The sequence below is a fragment of the Buteo buteo genome, chromosome 2 (assembly GCF_964188355.1).
Source record: "Buteo buteo chromosome 2, bButBut1.hap1.1, whole genome shotgun sequence".
In the NCBI taxonomy this organism is placed as follows: Eukaryota; Metazoa; Chordata; class Aves; order Accipitriformes; family Accipitridae; genus Buteo; species Buteo buteo.
This window is the reverse complement of record NC_134172.1, coordinates 68,213,803-68,235,490: the sequence shown is the minus strand read 5'-3', so window position 1 is coordinate 68,235,490 and position 21,688 is coordinate 68,213,803. Positions and strand designations below refer to the sequence as shown.

The 21,688-nt window shown below is 56.4% G+C and overlaps 1 protein-coding gene across 2 annotated transcripts; it reads right to left on the bottom strand.

Moving 5' to 3' along the window:
• Positions 1–1,005: 1,005 nt before the first annotated feature.
• Positions 1,006–21,517, bottom strand: LPIN3 (lipin 3). 2 transcript variants are annotated; one of them, XM_075059422.1, is made up of 20 exons: positions 17,564–21,517; positions 11,459–11,659; positions 11,021–11,116; positions 10,006–10,241; positions 9,674–9,781; positions 9,128–9,248; positions 8,539–8,956; positions 7,582–7,681; positions 7,292–7,461; positions 7,116–7,209; positions 6,827–6,896; positions 6,148–6,240; positions 5,604–5,665; positions 5,204–5,333; positions 4,827–4,975; positions 4,600–4,686; positions 3,322–3,474; positions 2,895–3,006; positions 2,696–2,799; positions 1,006–2,567 (listed from the first exon to the last, which is right to left on the bottom strand). In XM_075059422.1, exons 2-20 carry the CDS (start codon positions 11,648–11,650, stop codon positions 2,423–2,425), a joined length of 2,640 nt encoding a protein of 879 aa, XP_074915523.1. In that variant the 5' UTR covers positions 11,651–11,659; positions 17,564–21,517; the 3' UTR covers positions 1,006–2,422. The 2 variants fall into 2 exon arrangements, with proteins under 2 accessions (XP_074915523.1, XP_074915532.1); XM_075059431.1 differs by having other exon boundaries at positions 21,385–21,414.
• Positions 21,518–21,688: the final 171 nt, after the last annotated feature.

Genomic DNA, 21,688 nt, shown 5'->3' with positions numbered 1-21,688 from the left:
AGGTCTGGCACTTTATAGCAGAGGAACATATTTTTCTATCAGCTCAGCGTTGCAGCTCACGGACCCTTCCAGACCAGCTTGCCTTCAGCTCCCACCTTGTGCCCGTCCCTGCTCTTCTGCACCACGATTCCCCCCCGGTCCCACAAAGGAGCAGCTCTGTGCTCTGACCAGCACAAAGCAGCAGCAACTCCCAGCAGAGATGCATCTGGGCGCCATTTCTCCTCCATAAAAACTGGATGAGCTCCCTGAAACAGATGCTTCCAGGCTGAGGAGGACCACAGAGATCACTGAGTCCAGTTGGCTGCGTCACGTTACCCTGATACAGTAAAAGCTCTTTCCCCTGCCAGAGGAGCATGGGCCATCAGCTGTATGAGCAGGGAGAGGGGACCTGGCCTCCCACCACTCACTCACCCCTGCCAGCTCACAGGCTGCTGGATGCTCACAGCACCAGAAGCTACTCTTGCTGCTCTGGGCTTTGCTGATTTGGAGCTACGCTACAGCTGCTGAGACACTTCTCCAGCTAAGGAGCAACCTCCAGCTGCCTTTGGGCATCCTGCAAAACCTGCTCTTAGACAACAAAATCTACCCCCCCCCCCCCCCCCAGCCCACAGAAGGGGTCTCAAGCCAGCCCTTGGCACTTTGCGATGGGCGAGGGAGCCCTTGCCCCACAGGAGCATCCTGCCCAAGCCCCCTCCCCATCCTCTCACAACAGGGAGAAAAAAGGCTGCAGCAACCAAAGAGAAAATTAAGCCAAGGGCCAGGCTCATCCCTTCCCAGGCAGAGCTGGGTTAGAGAGCAGCTGAACAGCAACAGCTTCCTCCAGCACAGAGGGAGCTGGGACTGGCCATAACAAAACTAGGACAAGGAAGAAGTCTGACCTTCCAGAAAATGGTGCTATGTTTGGACTATTCCTGACTAGTCACTTGAAGCTATGGACAGTTTGTATTTCAGTTCTCAGCTATTCATTTTTAAAAAGTGAAAGGAACTTTGTACAAAATAGGGCATTTTTTTAATTTTTTTTTTTTTTTTTTGCTTGCAGAGAAGGAAGATGGTGCCTATGCAGTTGTCCTTGCATGGGCAGCTTTCTGAGGCAGTTGATAACTGATCCTGTTAAAAGGCTATGTTTTATTGTTTTTAAAACCTTGTACATTCGTTCAGATTTTAAAAGCTGAAAAAGTGTTTGTACTGGAAAGGAAAAAAAATAAAGTATTTCTTGCTGAGGTTTCCAGGATCAAAATGACTTGTGTGGCTTTCAGAAAAGCAGAGCTAGACTTAAAGCACAGAGGCAGGCAGACTAGAAGTTGATTTACACACTCACCCAGGGTCAGGGAAGGAGAAGGTGGATGCCAAATCGGAGGAAGGAGCCCAGCAGTGCTCCTGCCTGTTTTGTTTTATGTAGTTACAGCTGAGAGCTCCCAGAGCAGGGGCAGCAGGCTGGCTGAACACCCAGCAGGGCTGGCAACCAGATTTCAGAGAAGTCCCCCACCCAGCACGGAGACAGGCTGGTCGAGTCCCAGGCCAACCCTGCTTTAGGATAGCTGAGCTTTCCTCGAACACTCCAATACAGGGGCACAGGAATAAGCTCCTGCTCTAGCACAAGATCGTGGCAGCCTACTGGCCCAGGAGAGATTCACCCCATGCACACACACATAAAGCCAGGGTTTGCTTCCTGTGTTAAATCAATTTTGCAACATTACCTGAAGGTAGCAGGCAAAAAAAATAGAGTCCTCTTCTAGTGCAGCTGCTCCACAGTCCAAGGAAGCTGTAGGTCCTGCTCCCATCTCCACCAAGACCAGACCCCTTGGCAGGGCACTTCAGCAGGATAGGATAAACTCAACCACATTTGTAAAAATGACACGGAGCCTGGCTCCCACTTCCATGCACAGGGCTACAGCGGACAAGAGGCAGCCTGGATTAAGGCACTATTTATTAATTGTTGCTGTTAGTGACTATTAGTGAAGAAAACTCAAAACCCCAGCAGCTTGCATCCACCTTAACGATTTGTTAAAACATGGGACAGCTCCAATCCATCAGCTACCAAACTGCAGGTAGCTGGACTGTCTGGGAACAGTGGTCATACTGGAGATAGAAATAGCTATGCCAGAGGCTCAACAATAAATTAGACAGTAACCCATCACCACCTTTAAAGAAAGAGCCAGGCTTTAAAAGTGTTAAGAACATTAAGAGAAGACCGAGCTTATAGGAATTTCCATTTAGTAAATGGAGTTTTTGGAGAGTCAGAGCTCCCTCTTACCCCTCTTTGGCCCCCAGAGAAGGGGTGTTTCTAGTGCAGAACATGACCCGTATTAGAAGTGCAAAATGCCTGAGCAGCAAACAGGGAGGAGGAAATGCATCTGGAGCATCCAGTCCTGGCAGAGGACACACAGGAGAGCCCTGGGTCAGGTCTCCACAGGTAACAGGGTCAGGATAAGTCCTCCAAGTCAACAGCAGGCAGTGGAGGTCTCCAGTAGGCAAAGTGGCTGTACTCTGGACACACCAGAGCGATGCTCCCACTCTGCCCCAGGGGAGGGAAGATCAGCTCCACCACCTCTGACAGCCGCTCATACCTATGGGGGTAAGAAACAAGTTGCATTGGGGTCGTTGGGGCTTTGTTTGCTTTTCTACCCCATGAGATGCTTCTCTGGGTCAAAGCCAGGTTAACCCAAAGGTGCCGAGGAACAAGCACATCGCTTACGTTGACTTGTGGTTCTTCGTGAGCTCCTGGATCAGCTCTCCCTTGGGGTTGACTGTGAATATGCGGCTCTCTGGCAGGCCCACTTGCTTGTAAGCGTAGACATCCTGCCCAAGGAAGGCCAGCGAGCCATGAAAGCTGCAGGAAGGCACCACCGCCACTTCAGCCCGAGCCCTCCCTCTGCCCCAGGAGACCCACTCACATTCGCTCTGTTCCCAAAGGCGGCGTAGAAGGGCAGCTTTGTGGCAAACAGGTTTTGGATGTCCATCAAGCAGGCGATCTTGAACACCTCTGGCTTCTTCTCAATCACCTCCCTGCAGCACAAGCAGCATGCACAGAGCAGAGGTCAGAGTGGCAACAGCTGGCCAGGACTGTGGGCAGCCAGGCTGTCAGGGGCTCAGAGAAGTGATTTGAATGGCAAGAGAGGTTTTATGCATCGGGAGTTCTGCTGTGAAGCTCCAGGGAGGGCAAGCAGTTCCCCTGCTGCCTCCTACGAAAGGCATCCTGCAGCAAGGAGGCCAGAAGCAGTTTAAGGCTGTGACATCCCTCAGTGTTGAGCTGGGGAAGGGGGGTGCTGTCCCCAGGGACACAGGAGGTGCAGGGCTGGGGAGGAGGAGAGGATGCGGTACCTGTGGAAGGCAGAGAAGAGGCTGCTGGGGGCGAGCAGGATGGGGCCCTTGGGGAGGGCACAGCCTTGCTCGTTGACCCATTTGAGGTAGCCTTTGGTGATGTGTGCCATGCCGATCGCTCTGGCTGAGCAGTAGAGGAACTTGTAGCCATTCCTAGAGAGAGCACAGGGAAGCCCTCTGAGCTGTGCCCTGGACAAAGTGTCCTCCCTCTCCTGCTCTGAGGTGGAGGAGGAGGAAGAGGGAGGATGAGGCTGAATACCTGGCCTAAGCCCAAACCCTGTTTGTCCCTTCAGCAAGCAAGGTGGCTTCACAAACGGCGCGACTCACTCACCCTGAGACTCGGGCTAAGACAGATCCCCGCCTGCCTCACTGCTGGGAAGCCGCACCGGAGGGGGACCCCGTATCACCCTCCGGACCCTTCCCAGCAGCCGCACGCCCATCCCGGCTGCGAAGCACCCTTTGCTGCTTGGTACCCGTGCAACCGGATGGGACCCCCCGGGCCAGCACCTTTATCACACCGGGCTGCCTGCAGCTTGTGGGGGGCTGGACACAGCCCCTGCAGACCCCCAAGCTGCCAGCACGGCTGGGTGGGCAGCTGGGGCAGAGGGGGTACGGCGCTTTTGCGGGCTCGGAGGTCGCAGGACACAGCCGAGGTGGCAGCGAGGGCAGCCCCAGCCCCGCAGCAGCCCACCCGCAGCCCTCCGGGGGGCGGGAGCCCCGTGTCGTCCCCCCCCCGGGGCCGGGACGAGCCATCCGCGGGCCCACAGTGCCTCTTAGTGGCCACAGGTGCCAGGGACGGAGCCGAAGGCCGGGCTCCGCCGGGTGCGGGTCGGTCCCCGGGGGTGTGGGAAGCGGTAGGTGGGCACCCAGAGAGGCAACCGGCACCGGTCCGCGGGGCTGGCGGTGCTGGGCGGACCCCCGTGCCGCTGCTGCACAGCGACCCAAAGGTATGCGGCTATGCCTGTGGCCTCCCAGGTGTAATCCTGTGAGATTTCACCTCCTTCAGCGCTCAGGTACATGGCCCCAGCAAAGCCTCCGCTGACACACGCTCCTCCCAGGGAAGGCAACGCAAGCATCTGCTCCCAGCACCCAGGGGACGGCCCCTGCTTTCACCCCCCAGCATCATCCAGACAGCACAGCAAGCATCAACCATCACCGGCGGCAGAAAATTAGGCTATTTTGGCCAGCATCAGTAAGGAGCCCTGAATCTGTCTCCCACTCAGCCTCTCCTCCATCATCCTCCTGCTTCCCCTTGGCCTCAGTTGATGCGATACCTACAGGTGGATTTTGTGGAAGAGCTTAGCAATCCCATGATGAGTCCAGTCTTTTCCCAGATGCGGCAAGATGTGCCCAAGAGCATCCGACCTATAAGGAAAGGAGAGCAGGTTAGGATGATCCAACCTGGTGGGTACGTGGAAGGCGATGGGGTTTGTGATCCCTCCTGGCTGTTTATGCAAGCCTTGAAAGGATACTTTCCCCTAACAGGTGGGAGCAGGGCCCTTTACTTGGTGATGGTGCCATCGATGTCCGAGATCACCACCTTGTCATCCCAGTTCCACAGGTAGATGGTGGCCTCACAGCGGCACGTGCCCTGGTACTGAGTCGTCACACTGAACGCCACCTCGTTGGGGCCATCCTGCAGTTTCAGCCTCCCCTGTGGCAAAGTGGGAACAAGCGTGGTGTACCAGCACTGATTTACACCAGTCCAAGGCTTGCCAGCTGGCCAGACCAGAGACCCCAAGCCTCTACAGGGTGGCCACCCAGGGTGAAATACTTGGATGCCCTATAAAAACATGAGGTCAGGAGTAGAGAAATCCCTGTTTAAGGCTTGTCTCACCCCTACACACACAAACAGGCAGTGAAGGAGGAGTAAAGTACATACAATTTGTTCAGAGGAGAGCCGTAGGGATTTCTTGTAGGTTGGCAGAGATTTCTGTGTAGGGGCATCCATTGCTAACACGTCCTTGGAGTGCAGGGGCTCATCGTCACTGGATGACCCCTCTTCCTCCTGCCTATACAAAGAATGGAAGAGCATGTTGGCTTTACTCTCCAGATCATGGCTTTCCCCATGAGTACCAGGGGAGATCTGGAGGCGACCCAGGACAACCCACCCACCAGGAAGCAGCCATGGAGGAACTTGGCTGGACCGGGTCAGCCAGAGCCTGAACAGAGCTTTCTGCCCTCACACATTAGGTAGATTGGGAATAACAGGTCATTTAGGAGGAGAAGAGATCAGGAGCATGCACAGACTCCTAAAGGTAACCTAGGAGGGAGGCACTCACCTCTGCTGAGCAGAGTCAGGCTGCAGCGTCCCCATGTTGGCTTTCCCTGGCCTCGACTGCTGCTGCAGGCAGAGAGTAGTATCATTAGCACGTCAGTGCCAAGGGCAGGAGCAGAAGCTGCTTTGCTGCCATTTGGAGCAGCGATACCAGAAAAGAGGTGGCAATGCATCCCCCTGCCATCATAAGGACACTGCCCCAGGGAAGAGGAACCACAACCTGGTACTGTAGTGGGGCAGGGAGACCAGCTAACACACGTGGTGCCTGGGCTGTGGCACGAGGGGCATGTGACACGAGGTGTCACCATTACAAGGTCCACGTTACCACTTTACCAGGTGTTGTTCTGCTACTCAGGCTTTAACAGACTCAAGGGGAGAGCAGCAAACTTCAGAAGTCACCTTGCCAACAGGTCCCTGTGGCTGCCCTCATACTCAGCCTCAGACCATTCCCAGGACCCTGCTGCTCTCCTACACCCACCCCTGCCAGCCATCAGAATGACACCTGTCCCCTGGGGACACAGTTGTCACAACCACTGCTGCAAACACACCTCCTCTGCTGGGAATTCTCTCCTCCTCCAGGAGAACCACCACCTGCTGCCTTTCTTGGGCATCTTCTCCTTCACCAGTTGGTCAATGGTGCTCTGTGAATGTGGCAGAATACAAGATGAAGTCAGCCCTCAGCCCAGGGAGGCTCAGCTGCCAATAGGCTAAGGAGACCCTTGTCCAGGCAGGGTTTCCTTTGCCAGATTATTCACAGGGTAAGATGTGCGACTCCTGCCACACTGTGAGCTGAGGTGGTTTTGGGGTGAAGGGTACAATGACCAGTTCCCTTCATGCAGCTTGAAAAAAAAATCTGGATGCCTTATTCCATACAACTCCAGCCAGGTCTACAGAGCCCTGGAGCGGGCTCATGCAGTCCCAGATCCTCCAAACTGCCAGGGCCCCTGGCTCTGGCCAGCCTTGCACAGATACAACCATCAGAATAGGAGATTTTTGACAAGGAAATCTCTGCTCTCCAGGTATCAGTGGTACCCAGGTACCCAAAAGCCACCTTGAGGTCCCTCTGGGGGAAAGGACAGACCCCAGGGTTTGTGGGCTGGAGTGATGTTCAGCTCTGCCCGAGACTGCCCACAAAGCCCCAGATGGGTAGCTTGGCCTCTTGCAGCCCCACCGCACTCTTCAAGCCCTGCTGAGAAGCATGGCCAGTAAATGTGTTGTGCCACTGACCTCAGGAATGTTTCTCTGGAAAGCCTGCAGGGACAGGACCATGGGAGCAGCCACTGCCCAGTTGTAATACCTGGAAGAAGCAAGAAAGATGAGATCACCAGCACTCCTGGAGCAAGGGCTATTTTCAGATCGCCATCCTGCAGCATGGCCAGAAGGTCCCCTCCCACAACTACTGCGGTATAATCACTGTCTGGGATGGAGTCACACTCCTACAGGAGCTTTTCTGTAGGGACAAAGGGGCCACACTGCTCATCTCAGGAGGAAGCGACAGGAAGAGCAGGCCACTCACTTCTTGTTGATCAGTATCACCAGGTTTGGGTCATCGATGAGTCCTGGATTCTCAGCAAACTGCTGGTAGGAGACCATGTGCTTCATGAACTTCTCTGGTGGGAGAGCGGCTGTGTCATGCCAGTGGTGTACATAATGGATTTCAGGACAGCAGATTCCCCCTCCCCTCCCACCTACCGTGGGAGATCTGCCTGCTGCCCCCCAGGCCTCCGCACAGCGACAGGGCAATCGCAGGCATCAAATCAGAGTCAGAGTCCGTGGGGCTGTTGGCAGGCAAGTCAGATGGCAGCTGGACACACAGGGGGTTGCTGGGGTCTGCCACAGGCCTTGAACTCTGCTCTGCATCACTACCAGCAAGAAAAGAAACAGTGGCAACATCAGGCAATAGCTTTAGACATACCTCTATCCTTTGCTCTAAGGGAATTGCTCAAGAAGGTCTGAGCTTGGCCAGCTGGGGCAACCCATACCTCCTGGGGAAATAGAGAGCCACCTGCTCCTCATCCAGCTGGGAGAGGTCTTCCAGGTAAACGTCACTGGGACCCAAGTGAGGACTTCTTTTGATGGATCCTCAATGCACAGACAGAAGGGAAGAGAGCTTAACTGAATCACATTTCCAACCACCTCAGCATCTCTCAAGAAAGCTAACAGCATTTTCCTCTATTATATTTGTATATCATATAAAGAAAGCATCTGTTTTCCTACTTGAAAAGCTGCCTTAAATCAACAGCGACAAAAGTACCTCAAGACACCTGCACAGGCATAAGACCACTTGCCAAGAGGACGCAAAGGACAGGCCAAAGTCTTGCCTATGTTCTGCTATGCCAATCTGAAGGTGCTGCTTGAAGTTAGTACCATGCAAGATAACACTTTGTGATCTCCCTCTTTGTACAATGAGGAATCCCAAGCATCTCTTCTTCAGGGAGACAATTTTGTTCTGAATTTATGCTGGCTGGAAGACTAAGGTTGGTTAGGACAAGTAACAACATAAAAGTCCTTAAATACACCATCAGGGGAGACATATGCATGCTTCGCTGTGATTTTCCACCTGACTTGGTGTGCTTGGGATGAAACACACATTAGATCAGGTGCTGCCAGATGCTTCAAGCTAAGGTAAAGTCTACACTGCTGAGAAATCTTCTAAGTATGCAAAAGCAGAGACATTCAAGGGTGGACTTCAGGGAACATAAGGCAAGAAAGCCTTCCTTGGAAGCTGGGTGGACACTGAAAGGAGGAAACCTGAGCAATGTCTCTTCAAAGCAAAGGAGCTGGTAGCACACGGAGAAGGTAAAGCAAACCTGTCACACCTTGAATACCCAGGGCAGTCATGAAGGAGTTACACCGAATGAACAACCCAGCCCTCCACCCAAGTCAGATACATCTCTGGGCTCAAACACTGCTTCCAGCAGCACTAGCCACCCACTCACCTTGTCTCCTCTGACTTTCCAGCTGGGGCTCAGGGGCCTCCAAGCCCCCTGCAGCTCCCTCAAAGGGCTCCACATCTGGCTGAACGTCTGGCACAACACTCCTGCCTCCCTCCTGTTTCTCTTGTTGGGCTGAGGAGGCCTCCAACAAGCTCTCTTCCCCCACAGCACTGGGGATGTCCTTCAGTCTGGGGTGGCCATTCCCATCCCGGGGTGCGGGTGGTGGCTCAACAACAGACATAGCAGAGGAACAAGGTGTGCCCTGAGGTCCTGCTAAGCTCGAACCTCCTCCCAAACCTTCAGAGCTGGCAACAAGATGGGTTGCCTCATCCACTGGGACCGGTGTCGCAGAGACAGTGGTTGCTGCTGTAGCAATCGTCTTTGTGGACTTGGCTGGTTCAACTCGTTCAGATTTATTCACCTCAAGGAAAGCAGAAGAACAGGTTTGAGGACGGGAAGTTGCCCAAAGCATCAGGCAGAAGAGGACAACGCCTCGTAAGTCTGCCTGGCCACAGGGTCCTCTACTTTCTGCAGGCCTTTCAGACATCCCCCTCCAAACAGCTGCTAGAGGAGAGCAAGAGCAGGGACTCACCTGAGGGAGCCTTCCCCAGGTCCACTGCATGTGGGATTCAGCCCCTAGAGCAAAACTCTCCTGCGGCCTGATCTCCAGCTCAGAGTCACTTTTGGGAGAAGATGGATGGCTCAGAGTAGGGCTACAAAAAGAGAAGGGAATGTGGACCTCATCTACCCTACAGCCCCATGCTTTCCTATTACAGCAGGAACCCTGTAAGGTTGGTTTCCCATAGAGTCAGTTCTGCCCCATATGACTATCACAAATGAGCAAGACCTATAGGAATCTGAGGCCCAAGGAAGCAAAGTGCTATACCACCGGTTGTCTAGAAGCAGCTCAGCAGCAGAGGCAGGAAGACCCTGTGCACGCAGGCTGATTCTGTCTGTAACCATGGCCAGAAGTATCCCTCATGGGCTCCGAGCGTTCCTCCAGCCACACTGTATCAGGCCAGGAAAACCCTCCTCTCCTGATACTCCCAAGTCCATTTTCCTTACCACCTTCCCAGCCACAAGGCACATTCCCAGCTCTCACCAAAGCTGAGCAGGTCGCCTTGGCTCTGCCCGTTACCTGTCCACAGAGGCCAGCTCCCCATCAGAGTAAGGGTGCATCTCTGGGGACTGCAATGACCTGGTTTCTTCTTCAGGGAGATCAGCAAAGGAGAAATACACTGAATCACTGCAAAGGAGGAAAGAGGTCAGTTATGCTACTTTCAGGCACCAGCCTCCTCTCCTGGAAAGCTGGCAATACCCAACTTCACCATTTCCACTGGCTTTCTACTCCACAAGAGGCTAGGGTCCAATTTGGAAACACTTTCTCCATGTTTCAGCACTGCCGGGCACCACCGAGTGAACCTACAGGCTTGACCCCCCACATCACCCTGCCCAGACCAAGCAGCTCACCTTGGGGCTGGCAGTTTGCACGGCTCCTCCCCGGACATCTCACTTTTGGTCTCCTCGCAGCCTTCTAACTCAGAGTCCACCACCTCCTTCCGCTTGGGCTTTCTCCTGCGTCGCCTCCTCTTGCGCAGGGTCGCTTCAGCACTGGAGGCCTCCTGCCCATGAGAGGGCTGAGCGGCATCCTCCGGGCTCTGGTCCGTGGGGATGGGGGATGTGCAGAGGCGGGAGGGGATGCTGCCCTGCAACAGGGATGGGAAGAGCCCATCAGCTCCAGCACCCTCCTTTCCAGCCTGGCAGCTCATGGCTCTCGTCTATGCAACAGACACCACCAGCACAACCAACGCCACCGAGCCCTCAATTTGGGGGTGGTTTTGTGGCTAGGATGATAAGGAAAGGTTTTGTACGTACAACACGTGAATATATAAAAAAAGTAAGGCTATGCAGCCATAAGCTAAAGACATCTTTAACATGGGCAAGGAGAGGCAGGCAGGAGATGGCACCACAAGACCAGAATTACAAAAGCTGCAGATGGGATTCTGCTTTAGAGCCCTCTCCCTGCTCTCAAACCCAGCCCAAGCTAGCAGTGACCACAAGTCAGCCTGGGAGAGAGCTGCCAAGGTTTCTGGAAGCCACAACTAGTCTCATCCCGCCACTTCCCAGTGGAGCGGGCAGCCTGCCACAGCATCTGGCTCACTCTCATCCCTGTCACAAGATCCCCCGAGAGGCCAAGCTCCAAGATATCTGCCTGGCTGGCCAGCAGCCATGCCCATTGATGGAGGCCAGTCTGAGACGAGATATTTGGTCTAATGCTCCCTGAGGGTGCTCCAATGCTCAGATCCTCTACACTGGTTGCAAGGTCCTTCAAGCAGGAACCTTTCTGGACACACGAAACATCAGAAGCGATAATGGAGTCACCGTGGGGAAGAAGAGCAGTCCAAACCTGCTCCTTCCACCTCAAGCCTGCACTTCCAGGTGGTCATAGGAGGACACAGACCAGCAGCACCTCTTTATCACCAACCTCATTCTCCTCTGACTCCTGGACAAAGAAGGCCTCTCCATTGTCGCCCAGCTTCATATGCAGGTCCACAGGCTCGCCATTGATTTCAATGTCAACCTGGGGAGGGGCAGAAGAAGCCTGTCCATCTGAACCCACTCACCCATCAGTGTAGAGGAAGGCACTTCCCCAGGGAGGGGATGAGTTGAGATTGCTCAGAGGGCTGACAGCCATCCAGCCTTTGAGGCAAGGGACCTCTCCCAACTTTCCTGGAAAGCACAGTCCTCTTTTGAAGAGTACGGGTTTCATTCAGGGGCATCCCCCCAAAAATTAGCAAGCGCCCCTTTCAGCAGGGTTCCCATTCTCCCCAAACAAAGTTCTTCCATAGCCTCTAGGTTATGGAATATCCTAGGTCTGGAGACACCAGAGAGGAAGCATAATCCCAGGGCAGGCACCACTTACCACCTTCTCCTTGGAGCGCAGCACACCCAGCTTCCCAAAACGCACGTGAAAAGGGGAGCACTGGAAGGAGTTATCAGGCTGCCTCACCACGACCACATCGATGCAGCCCGTCAGGGTGGCGGGATTCAGACCCCGGTACAGCTCCTTCACTGTGACAAAGACGGTCTCAGCAAGCTGCCCCACGTAGTTCATTGTTTGAGACTGCAAGTGAGAGACAGGAATAGACTCAGGTGGTGAAAAAGGGCTCCAGCAACTAAATGCAATGCGAGTTTACTCTAGGAGAGTCATTTCACAGCTGCAAATGCAGCCCCATCATGGGGACAGGTAAGCCTCTAGGGAAACTGAGGCAAACACATGAAGGGCCTTGATGAAGATCATCCAGGGCCTCTGTGAGCACCAGAAAACAGGACAGGAGCCAGAGCACTAGTTATCACATTCAGCTTGGAGGAGAGAGACCTTTGCTATTGGGATGCACCATCACATTTGCCCCTTGGGAAGGCAAATACTAGCTCACAGCAACACTTTGCAATCGAGCTGTCAACATCCCATTCAAACAAGAATTTGGTTGGCAGGAGACCTCCTGCTCTGCACTGTCCTTAAAAAAAACCCTCAGGGCAGAGAGGTGGGAAGTCCAAGGAGCTGCTGCATACACCACATGCTCACATTGAACAGAATCCAAATCTAATGTTTCCCACTCAGAGGCGAAGGCATCCCACCTAGGCATTGCTGAATCAGCCAGACATGGCCCTTGTTAAAGCCAGAACTCCCTGGTCCACATGTCTTGGCCCCTGCCGCCATTATTGATCTCCCCAGGGAATCCCAGCAAAGGGGCTTTGCTGCCTGGAGGGTACCCGGACAGCTCTGCAACGCTGTTTTCACAAGGCACTGCTGCACTCCAAGGTTGCGTGGCTCCTGGTTTTCATCAGCAAGAACACATGGAGGGAAAGCCTTGCCTGCTTCCCGCTCATCCTTTTGCCTGCTCACGTCCTCCAGCTTCTCACTCCCCAAGCGGAGACAACTCTTCTCCACTGCGCTGGAGAAAAGGCATGGCTGCAAAGGCAGAGATGCGTGTGGTCTGTGCTGGGGCTTGCAGCACAGCCAGGCCTCCAGCATGTGAGGTGGCACGCAGGCTCCAAATGGCTTATGTGCAGCCCCCCTTCCTGCAGCCCACCGCTGGCAGCTGCCTCCTGGTCAACACATTGAAATCCGCAGAGTATTTTCTTGCAGATCTGTGTTGGGGTGCTGGGTGTTGGTCCCAGCCTCTGGGACAGAGGAGCCCCTTGCTCCGTTTGCTCAGCACTCGGCATCAGCAGGACAGCAGCATCAGCAGGACGACGGTCTTGGTGTCAGCACATCACACCAGAGACTGGGAACCACAGAAGCTGAGCGCAGCTTCCCAAGCTGCCAGCTCTGCACCCAACCTTGCCCCAAGGAGAGGATGAGGACACAGCATAACCACTTCAGAAGGACCGTGGATGAACTAAAGGAAGCCTCTTGAGCCAGCAGCACGATCAGCCGATGGCATGGTGTCCCCAGGGGCTCTCAGCACAGCCCCCAGTGCACACCCAACCCATGGGGTGGCTGGTGAGAGTTGGTTCCTTACCCAAAGGGACGAGGACAAGCAGGTGCCACTGGATGAGCCCTCTGCCCCAGCAGGCACCCAGCCTCTCCGATCCGTTTTGCACAAGCTCAGCCCCGTCCCGTTCCCAGACATCCCTCCTGGAAGGCGGTCTGTGTGGGGAGACCTGGTCCCTGCTCCATGTCCTGTCCCCCCTGCCAGGAATAAGCCCAAAGCCCAGATCCTCCCTGGGGGAGACGGCAGGGAAGCGCTAGCCTGTTCCCGAAGCTTCGGTGCCTCCATCAGCTCTGCTGTGAGCGGGGCCAGGGTCACGGGGCCACCCACCAACCTGCTGAGCCCAGCTTTCCCCAGCATCGCTGCCGGGATGGGCAGCCCTCCAGCTGCCTTCCCCGCTGCGCTGCGGGGCCTGGCAGCAAACAGGAGAGAGCTCCTCGCTGCAGAGGAGGGGATTTTCAGAGAGGAGGAACAATTGGGCTGACCCCGATGCTCCCAGGGCAGTGCTGACGGGCTCCTGGCTGGGGTCTACATCGAGACAGACCCGAAAAGTGCATAGGGGAAAATCCCAGGCAGATAAGCCTGCACAGCCCATAGGGTTTGGGGTGGGGGCTTGGAAAGAGTCCCCAGGAACAGCCCCACGCCGAGCAGCGCCTTCACAGTGAACAGAGTGCAAGGGCTTAACACAGCGCTGCAGCCAGCCAGCAAAACCTGCTGCCGAGCGCCTCGTGCCAGGGCCGCATCCCCGCTGCAAAGCCAGCGTGTCCCCCCCAGGACTTCACGCCTCATTGCCTAAATGGGCAGCTGCCCGCTCCCCCAGCATCTGCCTGCGCATTGCCGGGGATGTGCTCGGCCCCAGAGCTCGGGGCAGCGGGAAGAGGATGGTTCTGATAGTTTTCGGCTCGGTGAGTTTAACTCCCTGTGGGTTTCACCCAGGGCAACTGCAGACAGGCAGAGAGCAGAGAGAAGAGGCTCAGCCTTCTCACAGCTCTCAGCCCCACCATGGATGGAGCGGGTCCATTCAGGAGATGAAGAGTAAGTTACACTCTGAAGAGATATTCATAGGCGGACAGGGCAGGAGACGGGTTTTCAAGGGCACCAAGCCACATTCAACAAATAAGCCCTACAGAGGAACGGGGCGTCCCCAGCCCTCAACCCCAGAAACGGCAGGATCACACCCTTCACCGCACGGCTCTAGCAAAGGGGGCAACCCTCCGCCACGGGGGCAACACAGCTCACATCCCCCCCTCCGCCTAAAAAGCCTCCCCAAACAAGCCAGCTATTTCGCTAACACCATCCTGCTCTGCTCCCAGGCGGCAGCCAGCCGGGCCACCCCACAAGCAGCCCCCCCCCCCTTGCCCACCCCGCACGGCCACGCTCCCCATCCACCACCACACGCTGCCGGCACCTTCCCCGTTACCTGGGCAGCTGCTGAACCTCAGCACCGCCTCAACTTTGGGGCAACCGGCCCAGAAATCCCAGGAGCTGCTGTCTGCCGGCAAGAAAGCTCCTCCTCTCCCTACCGCTTCCTTCCTCTCACCTGAGCGAGGGGAGGGCCCCGGCTCCCAACCACCTCCCGGCTCCCAACCACCTCCCGGCTCTCCCGCCGGTGCCTCGTTGCAACCGGTGCCTCGTTGCAACCGGTGCCTCGTTGCAACCGCCGCCTCGGCCCCAGCCGCTCCTGGCAGAGATGCCAGCTGCCTTGCGCTGACGGACACCCTTCCTCCCTTCTTCTCCAACCCACCAGGCCGCTGCCGCCCAACCCACCGAGCTGGAATTTCCAGAGACAGTCCTTTCATTCTCCAGGCCAGATCTCTCAGCGTTTGACCCCTCAGGGCGCAAACTATACCAAACCCCAGCTCTCAGGACCCGGCGGGGAGACCGAGCCCTCTGGAAAAGGCGCTCGCAGAGGCTGAGCGCACAGTTCTGGGAAAGATCTGCCCTTTAAAAGCTGCCTCGCGATGGCTGGAGAGCATCCTCACGCAGCCGTGGCTGGGCTGAGAACAGTCCAGAGTGGGAAGCGTATTGGTAAGGACCCTATGCCAGATGCTAATTTCTCCCTCCTCCATAGGGTCATAGGGATTGCTATAGGGTCATATGGACTAGGACCACGAAGAGTGGGTAGGGTGATAATTGCTGTGTTGCTTGCTTAATTGCTCCTGGATGTAAGATTGGGTGCACCTTGGCCACGTTTCGACTGGGAGGAATGTGGAAGGCGCTGGTGTGTCGTGCTTGTTGTAGGGAGGAACGAGGCTTCACCAGAACCCAAGGGTTTAGGGTATTTTGAGGGATAATTTTAGCTGCCCCTCAGTAACTGCAAACTTTGGAAGAGTGAATTTGGGTGAGTTTATTTCATTGTGCAGCCTGGGACTGGGACCAAACTGGGACACCGGGACTTTTTGCACAAGCCAGCCTGTGCCCCTGGGCAAGCAGGGGAAGGCAGTGTTTCCTACCAGGGCAGCACCGGCTGGGACACAGCTAATGTCACCCACCTTCCTGCAAAATCCTCCAAGGCTGCTGCGGTGCCATGCCATACACCTCAGGGTGCCTAACTTGCCTACTGCACCCACCCTTGGCACTCCTGGGTGCAGCCCCAGGGGCTCTGAAGACCTGTCACCAGAGGGTGGTGGCTTTCCCTCCATTTCTCCCAGCCTCTAGCCCTCCCCACCCTTCCCCTGCACCACAACTTCCCAGGGTGTGGGTACCCTGCACCCCAGCAGCCCCTGCCTGTGGCCCAATATCACCTCTCCACCTCCATCATTGTGGCTTTCTGCCCTTTTTTTTTTTTTCCTCCCTGTTTTTTTTTTTTTTTCTGCCATGGCCTTAGGAAAGCTTTGGGACACAAAGAAGCACTGAGCATCATTTTACAGAGGCACCACCAAAGCTCACAGTGAAGTCCTAACAAGACATAAAGGGAGGGAGTGGGTGGCCAAGCCCCAGGGGTTCCTCTGCCCTGCATTATCTCCAGTGGGATGAGAAAAGAGAGCATGAGTTGAAATAATAGCACAAAAAAACAGAGGCTTTGTGAAAACTGAGCCTCTCCTGATCTCAATGGGCTTGGCAGCAGTGGGGAAGCGATGCAGGAATAGCCAGGTAGACTCAGGTGAAAAACTGAGGCAGTGGAGTTTTTTTGTGCTCCCAAAAAAGTGCATTGGCTCCCACCAGACTATGACTCCCCAAGGGCAGAGATGTGGCCAGTACGGGCTGTGCCCCACAACTGCCCGACCTGCTGTGCAAGTGATTCCCCAGCACCCTCTGCGCCGAGTTTTGGAGTGACATGGATTGAGTGGATGCAGCTCCTTGTCTGCACAAGAGATGGTGGCACTTCGGGGAACGAAGGCTCTTCTGCTGGTGTGTGCACAGGACTCTCCCACCCATCACTCGTGGAGCTGACATTGCTCTGTGAGAGCAAGGAAGCGCCAAAGCTGGAGGGAGGCTGCTTAGGACCTCTTTAGTCTGTGAGGAGAAGGGTCCAATCCACCTGAGCTGGTCACAGCTGATGGGCTGATCTGCAGAAATGCCACAGATCACTCCCAGGCAAGTCCCGTTCCCTCCCTGCGTCCCACCTTCCTCAGCTGTGCCTTACTGGTAAGGTTGGTGGCAGTGGGAGGCACAGAGATCCCGCCCCTGTGCCCATACAGTGCCAAGCACAGCCTGGACATGAGGTCCCGGACCCAATATGGGAACTTTCCTAAAGGCTGTGACAAACCAGCTAAGGAAGGAAGCCTGTTTTCCAGCAGCTTAATATTTCTGAGAGCTCTACCCCTCGGTGAAATTGGACAGAAAGCAGCTATTGTGGGTGGCCAGGCACGGCTGCGCTCCCCGAGGAGGGCGGGCTGGCACCGGGCAGCACCAGCTCCTGACCCCAGTGGGGCTCGTGGGGAGCCCGGGGTGGGCAGCTGCCACCAAACCCCACAGCCCATGGCCAGGTCCCCAGGCACTCACAGCCAGCGGGGAAGGAACCTGCTGTAACCTCAGTCTAGATACCTGGGGATGTGACATCTCAGGTGCTTTGTCCTTTGTCTTAGACTAGACCTCGGTGATGCCACCAGAGCGGGTCTCACCCAGGGCAGTGGTTTACACCCTGCAGACCCTGGGGCTGTAACCAAACCCCAGGGCTGGAACACAAAAGCAAGGACAAATCTGGGCTGCAGATGCCTGGTACCTGGTCAAAAATGCCGCAGAGGACATTTCAGCACAGGACACCATTTATTCCTTAGCCAGCTGAATGCATCCTCAGGTGAGCACAGAGAAGGAAGGCAAAGCCAGCACAAGTTCAGCCTTGCTGTGGCTCCAAGGCCCCACCCTCTGGACACAGGGGTGAGCACTTGGCACTCAGGCACCCTGCAGAAATAGCTTCCCCCATCACTTACCTCCAAGGCTCCTTGCTCAGCTGGTTTTCCCCACTGGCCCTTATGCTCGTCCCCCAGTGCCCCTGCAGCAGATCCCCAGCTGTGCCATGGCCACACTTGGTGATGTCCATACCTCCCTCTGTGCTACCCTGCAATCCAGCCCCAGGGCATTTTACTTACCTCTTCTTCCCTTCTTTCTCCTCCAAAAAGCTTAATGGACTTTTAATTGCCACGGTAATTTTTTGCAAAGCCATACAATTATTCTCGGTTCCTGCAGCTGCTTTTCACATCTACTCTTGCTCCCCCTTCCTTTTTTTGGAAGGTGAGCCCTGCAGATCCATTACTTCCTGGCCTTGTAAACCTGAGCACCCCAGTTTCTCTGTGCATCCTCTGCATTCTCCCCCCAGGAGCTGCTCCGACAGGGAGACGTTTCTTCCCCCATTTGGGAACTCCACAACCCGCAGATGTTTGCAATGAGCCTTTGCAAAACAAGACGGCTTTTTTTTATTAGTCAACCCAGATGCAATATTTTCAGCTCCTTGCATTCCAAAAAGCTCACACCCGTGTCCATCTTGGCGGCCTTCGCCCTTCATCCCTGGTGCTCCCCACCCGTCTTGGATCGCAGCCTTCACCCCACATGGTGTAGCGGCACAGCCGGCTGCACTCTGGCCCCTCGGTACTGCCTTGCAGGCCATGCTGTGCCTTACCGGCTGGCAGTGCTGAAAATCATGATCCCAGCATTTCCAGCGCCTCTCCAGAAAAACTCCATCCATCCAGTTGGCAGTTGGGAGCACCCCAGGCACTTGCTGCCCGGGAGACTCCTAAATTTTCCTCTGTCCCAGAAAAACAAGTCATGTCTTCAGTCACAGGGCGGGAGAGGGGACAAGTCCTGTCAAAGACAGGCTTGTTTTTCCCCTTCTTTGTATTTCGACAGCTGCTGCAGATGAGCCAGGCCACAGCCAATTCTTCGGCTGCCTCCAAGGTGGGGGTTGCTGGGGGTTTTGCCTTCTCCTTCAGTCATCACATTATTTCTCCAGAATTTTCCCAGCTGCTTAAGCTCGTCTTTGAGCAGCCCAGCAGTCCCTCGGGACACTTCTCCTTGGATCCCCCCCTTGCTGCCTGCTTTTTCATGGGCCTGGGGTGAAATGTCTGGAGAAAGGGTGGATGATCTGGCTGCAAGAGCGAGCTGGGAAGCCATCCTCCATGCTGGCTGAGACCTAACACAGCTCAGCTCATCAGAGACACTGCAGAGGAGCTAGAAGTTCTCCCGGACGGGAGGGGAACTGAGTAGACAGAAAAGGTCTCTTTGCTGACAAGCGAAACTGGGGCTGGGACAGAAGCAATTCTTCCAGCCACGGGGCTCAGCTAGTAGCTGGGGACACCGGTACTGTTTGATGGCTGGAAGCCCGCCTTGCCAAGCCACTTACTGCAGCACCCAAATCCTCTTCCCACCCCTGAGCCAGGGAGCAGTGCTCTCCTGCCCCCTTTCCCACACTGGAAGGATGCTCTGGGACATCGCTGCTCTGGGGCACGACGTTCTGATGGTCGCTAGCCTGGCTCGTTTCTCCCTGGGTCTGCTCTGTCCTTTCACTTCACCAGTGTCCCCCTTACACTGGGGTTTCCTGAGATGCCGGCGAAATCCAGGCAGCCGCCAGTCAGGCTGAGGCACGGCTGCAAAGATGCCTTTTCCCGAATGCTGTGCACAGAGCAGGACACTGCAAGCACCAAACGTCAGGTGAGAGATGGCCAGAGCCATTGAGTTTATTGGGCTGGGTGACCTAGATGTGGGGCTGACAGCTGTCAATCAGCCCAGCAGGTCCAAGGTCCCTGTGCCAGGCAGCTTCCTGGAGCAGTTCCCTGCTGCTGGCAGGGCTGTCACCCCTAACTGACATCCCCACACTGTGAGCCTCCAGGGAATTCCTGCCAGAGGCTGGGACGTGAAAGGGCTTTCCCGTTTTCACGGCCCCTTCTCCCAGCAGACAGAAGCAGCCTTTTAAGAGCAGGGGGAGCGTGGGGAAGGCTGGCAGAGCTTCCTGCCCCTCTCAGCTGGCCGGGCAGGGGCTCCCATTTCCTTCCCCAGATCAACAAAGAGCTCCAGAGGCTTGTGAAAGGGGTGATTCAGCAAAAGAGGACGAGAGGAGAGGCAGAAACACCAAGTCAGCACAGCTGGATGGGGTGAAATTCCCATCCTGTGAAAGCCACGGGGAGCAAGGCTCAGGTGTCCTGCTCCCTCGGGGATGGGGGCAATTCCTGGAGGTCCAGCAGCTCTGAGTCCCGGTCCCGGAGACAGGAATACAACAGGAAGACAGTGTTGTTGGGTGTTATTTTTTTTTCCATTCCCAGAAAGATCAGGTCAGACTGGCCTGGCATGTGATGGAGTGGGTGGGAAAGCCATTTTGCCTGAAGAGGAGGAAATGCCATCCTGTTCGCCAATCACAAGCATTGAAAAAGCTGAACTACGGCCACAGGACTGGTTGAAAACCATCTGTTCTGGTTTATAAACATGCTCTGCTGATTTGGCCCCTAGCTTCTGACCTGTTAAAAGTTCACATTTCTTCCGTAAACACAAAGGGTTCAAGCTTACTTAAAAAGAAAAACCAGAAAGCTGCAATTCCCACACAGTCACGTGGCTCCAGGAGCCAGGGCTCACAGAGAAATTTGGCCATGCTCTAGAACCAGGAGAGCTGATAGCCCTGAGCACTAAAGGGTCCTGAAAAATGAAGTCTCTGAACTTGCGGTGCACTGAGAGCCCTTAGCTTTTTTGTCCCAGCTGCTGATAATCCAGACCTGCGCTCTAAAGCCAACAGCTTTAGATAAGCAACATCATATTTACATCAACGTAACTGTGAGCAGAGTCTGACCACTAGCTCCAAATCCAGGAAAAGCGGAATGACGTCCACATTTAGGCAGCTGGAAAATCTTTTATCTTTCGTCCAAAGCTGGTGTCTTATTTCAAGACAGATGATGTTTCCAAGCCACACTTTTTTTAAAAAATAGTTGGTGCTCTGTTCGATCCCCGACCTGCTCATGGCACGCTATTATTAAATGCTGCCAAGGCCCTTGGGGTGCAGCGGTTTGGCCCCCCCAGGAGCGCCTCTCCAGCCCCGGGGAGCACAGCAGTGCCCAGAGCCGCTCACCCTGCAGCTGGACCCACAGAGCCCCTGGAGCAAACTTTCTCCCCCGGGGGCGGGGAAGGCCGGGAGCAGGAACGAACAGGGCACTTCCAGCCACCCAACCACCCGTGCACAGCTGGATGGCGTGGAATTCCCATCCCGTGAAAGCCACGGGAGTAAAGCTCAGGTGTCCTGCTCCCTCAGGGACGGGGGCAATTCCTGGAGGTCCATCCAGGCTCCAAGGCGCGGAGCTGCCCACCCGAGAGCTGCTCACGGCCGGGCGGGTTTTTTTTTTTTTGGTAGCACCGACCGTGCTCGCGAACCGACCGCGTGGCACACGCGTGGCCCATCGCCCTCCTCGCCGCCCCACGCGCGAGCCCAGCGTGCCAACAGCAGGGCACGCGGCCCCGCCGCGTGTCCCCCCCCCCCCGGCCAGGCTCCGCACAGCCGGTTCAGCTCCCTAAACCGGCCCGAGCCACCCGCTCCGCTTCGGATGGGGCAAAGCGCTGAGCGGGGCGGGGGGAGGCAGGGCCCCGGTCCGCCCAGGGCACCCGCTGCCCTCGGCGCCCGCCGCACGCCATCCTCCCCCACGGCTGGCTGCACGCTCGTCGTCATCCTCCCGGTGTTCGGTGCGTAACGCCCCGCTCAGGCCCCCGGTACCCGCGCCCCACGAACCCCCGGGTGCCTGGTACGCGCTCCCGGGCACGCACCTGCTGACCTCCCCGGGGCCGCGCCCCCGGTGCACACCCCCGCCGCCCAGCCCCGCTGCGCGCACCCGCGGCGCGACCCCGGCGCACGCGCGCGCCCGCCGCCGCCGCCGCCCCCCGCAGCGCACGTGCCCAGCGCTCGCCGCCCCTGCCGGTGCACGGACCCGGTGCGAACGCTCACCGCCCTCCCCGCCGCACGGTCCCCGGTGCTAGGCGCTACACCGCCGCCTCCCTGCCCCCCACAGCGCGCGCGCGCACAGCCGGTGCCAAGGCTGCACCGCCCTCCCCGGTGCAGGCGGCCGGTGCAGCCGCCCGGTGCCCGGTACCCCGCGCGCGCCGCCCCGCCGCCAGCTGAGCCGCGCGCAAGCGCGCGCGCCGCCCCGCCCCGGCCCGGCTCCGGTGACGTCACCCCCGCTCCCCCCCACCCCTCCCCTCCCCTCCCCTCCCCTCCCCAGCCGGGCGATGGAGCCTGGCTAATGCCGGTG

What these genes read in the sequence shown, in the direction of transcription:
- LPIN3 (XM_075059422.1), bottom strand. Translation starts at nt 11,650, where the DNA reads ATGAACTACGTGGGGCAGCTTGCTGAGACCGTCTTTGTCACAGTGAAG. An exon ending in CCTGGGGAAGGCTCCCTCAG is followed by an intron (nt 8,957 to 9,127) that starts GTGAGTCCCTGC and finishes GCTTTCCTTGAG; the next exon opens with GTGAATAAATCTGAACGAGT. An exon ending in GCTCTCTATTTCCCCAGGAG is followed by an intron (nt 7,462 to 7,581) that starts GTATGGGTTGCC and finishes TCTTGCTGGTAG; the next exon opens with TGATGCAGAGCAGAGTTCAA.